Below are 9796 nucleotides of genomic sequence, written 5' to 3' on the forward strand. Positions count from 1 at the left end.
TTTTCTCCCCTTTTTTATTCTTCGAGGTGCATATTTATATACACACATTGTAATTGTAATATTACTGTGATCTTGCCTTAATGACGAATTAATTGACATTTAACAAAATAGGGAAAGAAATGGTGTAATAAATCAAATTATAATAATTGTTAGAAAATTGTCCATTAAAAGGAAATCATATTTTTCTTGAAACTGAATGCAACAATCAATATATTATTTTTTAATTATTGCTTTTAATCATTGCCATAATGCTGATTCAAATTATTACCAAATAAAACAAAATTTCAAAAATATTCTAAAGTAATCTATCATGCATTAATATTAATGGCTTATGGGCATTTTTCCAAGAAAATCAAATCTTTTCCTTTTCATTTTTTCACATGCACCCCCTTTTTTCCTTTTTTTCTTCCTTCTTTTTTTTTCATTTTTTCTTTTTCCTTTTTTCTTTTCTTTTTCCTTTTTTTTGCAATTATTTTTCTTTTTTTTCTTTTTTTTTCTTTTTTTTAAAAGACTAAATAAAATAAGATAAAAGTAAAAAAGACAAGTTCTATTATTTAGCCACCTGGACGAAATTGGGTGTTGACAGCTTAGAATGAGCTTAGAATCAAGTAAAACACTTAAGTTGAGTCACATGAGAGTCAAAAGTTGTTTTTAGAGATATTATGCTTGTTTTGCATTGTTTTGCAGGGTTTTGATGAATATTAAGGATGGAAGTGAAGTAGGAAGGTCATAGACTCAAGAAAAGAAGAAGAAAAAGGAAGAAAAGAAGAGTGTATGGACCACTCAGCGCCAAATTCCAGCGCTGAGCGTCCTAATGCGAGGAGCAGCACTATCTGGCGCCTAGGCGGTGACGCTGAGCACCCAGGACGATTAGAGGCAAACCGCTCAGCGGTGAGATTGGCCGTTGAGCGGTGGCACGACTTGAAGGGAAATTGTTGAGCGGTGCATTTTGCTACTCAGCGATTATCTGTTTTTATGGGCTCGAATTCTGTTATCTTTTTGGCCTATATATAGCCCTAGTGTGAATTGAAACCCTAATCTTTGGCAGAGGGAAACATCCACAGTAGCTCTACAACTTTGGAGGTCGTTCTTTGGATGCTTAGGCTCCAAATCACTCAATCTAGGGTTATTTCTTCCATTCTTTCATTGTATTTCATCTAGATTCACCATGATTATGGTGAACTAAACCCTTTGTTGTTGGGGAACAATTTAATCTTTTGAAACTCTCATTTATCCAAATTCTTATTTAGTTTATATACTTGCATATGCTTGATTTATCAATTGTTGGGTTCCTTACCTGTATTTAATGCTTTTACCGTTTAACTCATTCGGTAACTGTTGTTTGTCTTTATTGATACCGGAACGTACAGTAATGTCATGAATTGGGGGGAATTCCTTGATTATGTTAATACCGCCTAAGGATAGGGGTAGGACGATCAATTGTATTTTGCTTCCGTTTATCATGCATTATTAATTACTTGGGGAGGCTAGGGATAACAAGCCGATAATTAGTAATAGGTTCTTTTCACCAAGGGATTGGGTTAAGGGTAGACCAATAAAGTTTGCATGGAAATTGGATAAACAAGCAATTTAAATAAGAAGAGTAAATATATGAGAGTGGATAAGATGAAATTGTAAACCCCAACAACACCATTCATCCATAGTTTTTCCTCAACCATTGATTAACTGCATTTACATGTTTACTTTTGTTTTGCATTAAAAACCCTAAAATTAATTTCTTCCCAAGTCTTATGCGATTGATTTATATGAAAATTAAGGCCTAAGAGTCCTTAAGAAAACGATACTTGGACTTATCATTTATTATTACTTGAAAACGATCTATAAACTAATTTTTTTTTTTTGTAATGATTTTCTTTTCGTTTGAAGTTTTGCTAGATTCTTTCCTTTTTCTTGTTAACTATTTTAGTGTATATCCTATTATGAAATAAATAGTTTATTTGGTTTGTATTCTCTTGGAGTCTTTCAAATATAGAAGATATTTCCTTGAGTGTATTCAATAATTGACAAAAGCATTTATAAATGATTAGAAAGGAATTAGTTTTTTAACTTTGTCTAGTTATCCCTTGGTTTCTTTGATTAAATTTTTGTTTCTCATGTGCCACAAAATTTGATTAGAAAATTGTTGATGAATAAATAAATTATTGGCGCAGTGGAAAAAGATTTTATAATTATTATGAAGTCTGGTGAATTGGGGTTGGGCAATTTATACTAAAGTATAACTAACTATATTATATTAAACTAAAACAAACTGAACTATTTAAAATAACAATTGAATTGTACTATTTACAGTTCAATTTTTAAAAACTGCACTTGTAAAGTTAACTAATAACTGCACTAATACTTTCAGATTCTAGAACGAAGACAATACAAAAACAAGACGATGCCGCATGGAAGCAGTAGGCTTTGCGATAGATAGCAGGAATCGTGGGATATGAACACGAGGGTGTCAGTCTCACCTATCATCACACTATTCTACTCTGCAAATCCCAAACATAACATTAAAATATTAATATTTTTTAAAACATGTTATCTTTTTCCAGTTAAAAATAAATGTTAATTACGAAAGATATTTTAATTTAAAGCAGATAAAATTACAAAAATACATACAATAAAAATAATTAAGAAATTTGTAAATTATTATTAAAGAATTTATATATATAATCATATATTTTTATTTCTTTATTTTTTAATTTTTTATGTTACCAGGAAAAAAAAGGGCAGCAAGTAAAAGTCTTAAACCAAACTAAAATACATTTTATGTTACAAGAAAAAAAAAAGAGCGTAGCAAGTAAAAGAAAAAAAAAAAGAATTCCAGGTAAAGATGAATGATAAGGTAGACAAAGGGTTCTCACTACACTTTGCGCATCTTCATTTCGCGTTTCTTCCTTCACGAAAGCATTTCTCACTCACGAGCTCTCATCATCAACCATTTTATCTCGAGAGCATCTCACAGATCACACTCAAATCGTCTTCTAAGGTAATTTCTCGACCCATACATTCACTTCTCACCTATCGTCCTCTCCAAATCTCATGTTCCTCTCCATTTTTCGAGTTCCTAAACCCTAGAACCTCCATTTCTAGGTTTTCCACCATCTTTCACCGATTGTTTTCAAATTTCTACCGTTTAATCCACTTTCCACCGAACAAATTACCTTTTCCACCGATTATTTATTTTTGATAGAATGAGTGAACATGCAAGAGTTGGTCAGTGCTTTGTGTTAAAGGGCGTTATATTTACTGTGGGGATTTAATGAACATGCTTACTCACATGCCATATATATACATGCCATATATATGATGAAATGCTTGAACATTTCAGAAATAGACTATAAACTAAGGTTTCATAATGGGTTGATGGTTTAATTTGTGATGCTATAGTAACTATAGCTGTTGGTTTTCATGTCTGCACCTGAAGTAACTTAACGAAAACAAGGTTCAAAAAATAAAAAACAAAAGCTTGAAACATTTTCTTGTTATTATTTACTGTCGATAATATATCTGGTTTTCGGATATTGATTAGCATATTTTGGGAACTGGCAGGATATCAAACCAGTGAGGCATCAATGTTGTTGTTTGATTGGTTTGATCATGGGTTATCCAACTGTCTTTGGCTTACAGTTTGGTTCTTATTACATTAGTATTATGTGAAATTATATATCACGGGAAGATCCATTACTGTTGTTATTCTTAAGAATGTCCAACCAAAGCGTTTAGTTTTAAAGAGATGGGTTTTTTTGGTTTGAAACTGTCATATTGATAGTAATTTCCTTTGGATGTTGACAGTAAGGAAAAAAGGTGACTCTGTATCTGAATCCAAATCTGAATGGGTTATCTTCAATTTGGAAGACATGGTGTTAGGAAGATCATTAGATCTAGAGATATCAGTTATGATAATGTTGTGGTAAACCCACTCCTGTTTGCTTCCCAAGGGCTTCGTTACAAGAGGAAGCTCCAAGTCATCCTTACAACTGTAAATATTTATCGTTAGTTGTGATGCTTGTTTAATGAGATTGAATTTAATTCAATTTTCTGAAAGTTTATATTTCCAATTTACAGGACATAGATAAGCTGGGAAAGGCAGGTGACACTGTCAAAGTTGCCCCTGGATATTTTCGCAACCACCTAATGCCTAAGCTCCTTGCTTTCCCTAACATTGATAAGTTTGCTTATCTTCTCAACGAGCAGCGCAAGGTGTTTTTTTTTTTTTCATTAATATCTGTTTTACTTACTTTTATGTGCTACTTCCTGGTCAATGCCATTCATCATTAGATAAATTGATTTCCACTTTCAATTTTATTTAGTTTTCATATGTTCTGGAATAAATTTTTGAATTCATGATATGATAATGCTGTAGATATCTGATCCTGAAGACAACTGTGTCCTTTACATTTCTTTCTCTGTTTATGTGAATGCGTGTGGTTCATGTTGTCAATATTCTAAGCTTTTCTTGGTGCATAGGCGGTCTACATAATTTTCTTCTCTGTATTCACCATTTGGAAGTTTTATGTTTTAAACGATTCAGATCTATCAACCAACTGAGGAAGAAAAACAAGAAGATCTCACTGTAGTTAAAGAATCAAAGGAAGATAAGATGAAAGAGTATGAAAGAGCTGCACTACGTCTTGCTAAAGCTAAGCTGGTTTGTGTCTACTCTTTAAAGCTTTTCATTGCTGTTTTAGACTATTTCTGCCATCCTTGGGGAAATTAACTTCATTTTCTATAATATTTGCTGAGAATGCTCTTACATTTTTTTTATGTATTACTGAGATTAAAACCTCAATTTAGACTATATTTTGTGATTTCTGAAGATTTTATTTGCTGAGTTTCAAAAATGGAAATGTATAGTTAGAGCTGTCAAGTTAGCCCCATTTGATAAGATTTGACCCTAGCCCATGTGGGTTGGGGCCAAAAAAGCCCACAGGACCAAAACAATCCTTTATTAAAAAAGCTCATAGGGCTAAATAGCCCCAAAGCCCTATGGGTCAGGGCCAGCCCATGGGCTTTCCTTTTTACTAAATTTAATGTATAGAAAAAAAAATTATGGTCCAGAAACAATTCAAAAACAGAGAAACAATTCAACTTCCAGAACAAATATGCATAACTACAACATTCCAAATCCAGCAAGTACACACAATATTTGTAATGATAGATTGTAACGTAGGGACAACTTGACTTCTGCTTCTTTGGCTTCACAGCTTCATGATTCTGCTGCTGTATTCAAGTGAGGTACAAAACAAGTGAGGTAGTACAAAACAAGCTGCTGCAGAACCTACACAGACCAGAAAAGCGTATGAGTTCTAAATCTAAGAACAAAACAAGTGAGGTAGTACAAACGTTGAGGTAAACAACCTCAAACACACCTGGAGTCGACACCACAATTTCAATCTTAGACCAGTGTTCTTCCTTTCATTAGCTTCCAAATGAAATTTCCAGATGGATTAACTTGTCAAAGACCAAAATATCAATGGTAGAAGCATGCTTCAGACACTGCACATAAAAGTTGTGAGAAAAGAATATATTCAAAAAAATTAAATAAGTAAAGTTTAAGAAAGTAAATTAAATTAAATCTATTTGATACCTAACAAGACAGAGATAAAGAAAAAAAAAAGTGAGCATGATAGATGACATAAAACAATAAAAAAAATAGAGAATAAGTAAATAATGAAGGTTGGTGTGACGATTAGAAACAGTGGAATCATGTATCAATATTCAACACAAAAATATTAAACCTAGGATCTGAAAATGATGAACTTAACAACTCTAGGTGTTCTGCTTCACCTGATTATCAATGGTGTTCTCCAAAGCGAGAAGATGTTCATATAATAATGAAAGAGAGAAAATGAAAAAAAGAAGAGAATATATATATATATAATGAAGCTAGTTCAGTCAGATATAAAGTGTAAACATATATAGAGGTAAAGAAAGCAGTACCAGTAGAGAAGAAAAGGAACAAAAAGCTATAGTTTGGAAGCGACCAACATAAGCATAAAAAATGAAGGCACCAATCAAAGGGAAAAAGTTGGTAACACCACTCCATAGGTTGAGAATGTTCGAAGCATAAACTTGATCCAAATGTTGTTAAGTACACCATGAAGTTAGCAAAGAAACCAAATGCTGCCAACCTCTCAAAAGTTTCATTGCCTGCAACATTAAAGGTCCAAACAAGAAAATAAACACGATAGCAGATGATAAATTAAAATCAAAATGGCACTCTTCAAATATAGCCTTGAAAACAACAGAGATACAAAGACAAGATAGCAGAGAAAACGTAGAAACAGCTGCCCACTATTGTGCATTTGGTGTATGTTTCAAATTTGTCTAGAAGGGTGTCAAGTCAAGGTGCTTCCATCTTTACGAAAAGTGACATGGTTCATTCATTGTGTGTTTAAATTAATAGTATGTTCATTCATGGTGTGTTCATTCATTGTGTGTTCATTCATGGTGCAAAAACGTAAAGTAGTCACCATACAACAGGAAATTTCAAGATAATAATCATTAACCAAAAGGGTAAAAAATAAAATAGCAAAAATGAAACATATAACATCAAGCATTTTGAGAATGATTAATATAAAACAGATTGAAAACAATAGAACTTACTTGAAATCTGTTCAACCTGCTCCAGAGTAAGCTTAGCAGAAAACCCACTAGCTGCAGATTTGTAACTGTACAACAAAGCTTCCTTGGCAGCCTCCTCGCTGCAATCGTTAACCTGTTAAAACAGGGGTCAATGCACATGCAAAGATGGTAGGAAGGATCGATGCACAAGCAAAGATAAAAGCAAAGATGGTAGGAAAGGACCAACCTGTACAACAATGAAGAATACAATTGAAGAATGTTGAAGAACGGAAGGGAGTCTGAGAGAATCAATTCTTTAGCTGTTAATGCCCTAGAAAATGGTGGAGAAGGTGAGCCCTTTGGCCTCGTGGATGGAGACAAGGAAGAAACTGAGTTGTTGTGAATGAGTCGTGAAAGAGAATAATTAAATGTTGAGCGAGAAAGAAGAATCTCAGATTGAGGGCCAGCCCCACCCTAACCCGGCCCCCACCCACTTCGTGGGGGCTGGGGCTTCAAAGAAACCCTGTATTAAATGGGCCAGAAATAAGGAGCCTCATTCTGAACGAGGCCAGGGTCAGCCCTTGGGGGTGGGGTTAAACTGACAGGTCTATGTATAGTTGATAATTTCATAGTATTTCATTTTAAAACTAGCAAGTTGATATTTAAGTTTTTAATATGGGCTTGGATGTGATGATCTAATAGGTCTTGCGGAGGTTAATTGATGTTCAAAAGGCCAAGTCACGTGAATCCAAAGCTGACCCCTTGGAATTACNTTTTGCTGTGACAAAAGACGATCTTGTGGCTGAGGTAATATTTGTTCTTTTTCTTTGTAGTTGAAATGTTTTACTGATATTAGCTATAAGTAAAAAGTTAAAAATAAGAGTATCGTCTGTTAGAGTGTATACCTTTGTCAATATTCAGAAATAGAGAATGATTGTTAGATATTGGGATAATATTTTATAATATTATTATTGTATCTTAAAAGTATTTTGGAATATCGACCACTGATGAATGGTTTTCACTTTTCATGATGTGTTTCCTTATTGAATTAGGATTTGAAGTCTAATATCAGTGTAAACAGGAATTAATACTGTCTTTTATTTCATCAAGTAGTTTTCTATTTTCTCCNTTNTTTCTTTGNCTTCACTTAATTTTAACAACTAACTTTTTTATATTGCAGTTTCTGTGATATTTTTAATGTTTACCCTACTACTTATCTTGCCATGTTACTAAAACTAGGGAGAGAGATCTACTTGTTCTTTTATCAATGAAATAGGGTCGGTTTAGGTATACATGAAAGAGTAATGTAAAAAAGAAAAGAAGGAAAAGTAATATGACAGTGTTGGAAATGACGAATTCCTCTAAAAATAATCTTTATTTGCCACATGAAGAATTTCTTTGAAAATAATTCTCATTTGCGATTCAAATGTCTAATAGCTATGCACAGATCTTGCTGGTCGTTGTCTCTAACATCCTTCCTTATCCTCAAACTGAAGGAGTCCATGTTTGTCCTAGGTCTTATGTAGCAGTGTTAAAGTTGAAGGGAATGTTAATATGCTTTTGTATTAATAAGAAGAGAATAGGGTCTGAAACAGCAATCGAAAAAATATTTGACAGCAAAAAAAAAAAAAAAACAGAACAATGAAACAGTGGCTGCAGAGGTCATAAGCTCTGGGGTTTCAATTTGGGAGAGAGCCATTCCTGAAAAGGAATTTCCAGAAAGAGAGGTTAGGTAAGAGAAAAGGGGATAAAGAGAATGGTAAAAGAAAAAGATTGCAGAGAGAAGGGTCATACCACACACTTTCTCATTGAAAGAATCCACACAATTTTATGCTCTCTCTCCCCATGCGTGAACTTTTGAGCAAATCTTTATTTTCTGTACTGCTTGCCACATGGCTATCACCTTTAACCAATTCTCTCACTCTCTTTGGATCATTCTTCACGGGTGTTACATCTTTGTATTTCTTTTGCAAACCATATTTAATTTAATTAAACATTGGTGTCTTATCACCAAATTAGGATATATTTCAAAGAAAATCATATTTAGATCAACTGTCTGAAAATACCAAAATGTATGCCAAATGTTTTCATTCCTAGAAGGGTACTCTTCTTTCTTCCTTTTACTTCTTTCTTCTTCATTCTTTCTATGCTACTGACTTTTATATATTATTCTAATTTAAGGTGGCGAGACAACTCTGCGTGAACATTGCANNCGATAACCTGCATCTTCCATCACCTTTATCNACGTTGGGAGAATATGAGGTGCCACTGCGATTACCAAGATCCATCCCCCTGCCAGAGGGCAAGGTTAATTGGAGTTTGAAAGTTAAAATCAGGAGTAAATAAATCATTGTCTTGTGGAATTCCGTTCACAGGGGATGAAATTATTGTTTTGTGCTGATAGTCATCAAATCGAACCTGGGATTAAAAGAGTTTGACGTGTTTTTATTTATAGAAAACATAAATGTTGACACATTTAACAATGTCTTTTCCATATTCTGTTATGACTGAGTGAAATCTCATGTTCTTTGACATTCCTTTACATAAACTTAGCTCGTCAAATTGACTTTTTGTTTATCTATCACTTCCAATCTATGAACAGATCATTCAACTTCAAATTAGAGTTCTTAGGGGTTGGGGATGGTTTGGAAGTGATAAATCTAATGTCTTGGAGACGTTGCTGAGTATACATCCTTTGGCCCAGCGAATACCGTTGGAAGACATAGATATTTCCAACTCTAAAATGTACATCAAACTGAGTACTTTAAAAGTTAAAGCATTTTCGAAAGAGGGCTGCGCTTTGTGTATTTGACTCTTACTAGGACAAGATATTGTTACGCATTTTGGGTATTAGAAAAGCCAAATAATACTACATTGTTTAGTTTTAACACTTTCATAAGGTTTACATATAATACCTCTTTATATACTCGAAGTGGGTAGGAAAAGTGATGGGTCTTGTACGCATAAAGTTGTGGTTCTCATTTCAGCTTTCTATGTATGTTCTTGTTCTTTTTCCCGTGTGCATAAGGAGGTTCATGTCCTTTGTACCATTTGTTTTATTTATTTATTTTCTTTTTGTATTTGGATGATATACATATTTGGAGTCTTATCCATATTTTCGTGTTATTGGTCTTGTAAGCGTTTGACCCTAGGTCTGTACGACGTTTTGCTTTTGCGTTACATGAAGGTTGACTTGTGGGACCCTTGGCTTTCATGTTGA

General features: G+C 33.6%; 1 protein-coding gene across 2 annotated transcripts; it reads left to right on the plus strand.

Moving 5' to 3' along the window:
• Positions 1-2827: 2827 nt before the first annotated feature.
• Positions 2828-9466, plus strand: LOC106779915 (50S ribosomal protein L9-like). 2 transcript variants are annotated; one of them, XM_014668130.2, is made up of 6 exons: positions 2881-2998; positions 3805-3991; positions 4078-4212; positions 4544-4660; positions 7279-7383; positions 8758-9153. In XM_014668130.2, the coding sequence occupies exons 2-6, from the start codon at positions 3845-3847 to the stop codon at positions 8920-8922; spliced, it is 669 nt and encodes a 222-aa protein (XP_014523616.1). In that variant the 5' UTR covers positions 2881-2998; positions 3805-3844; the 3' UTR covers positions 8923-9153. The 2 variants fall into 2 exon arrangements, with proteins under 2 accessions (XP_022632473.1, XP_014523616.1); XM_022776752.1 differs by lacking the exon at positions 3805-3991 and having other exon boundaries at positions 2828-2998; positions 8758-9466.
• Positions 9467-9796: the final 330 nt, after the last annotated feature.

This window comes from Vigna radiata, unplaced genomic scaffold (assembly GCF_000741045.1).
Source record: "Vigna radiata var. radiata cultivar VC1973A unplaced genomic scaffold, Vradiata_ver6 scaffold_73, whole genome shotgun sequence".
NCBI lineage: Eukaryota > Viridiplantae > Streptophyta > Magnoliopsida > Fabales > Fabaceae > Vigna > Vigna radiata.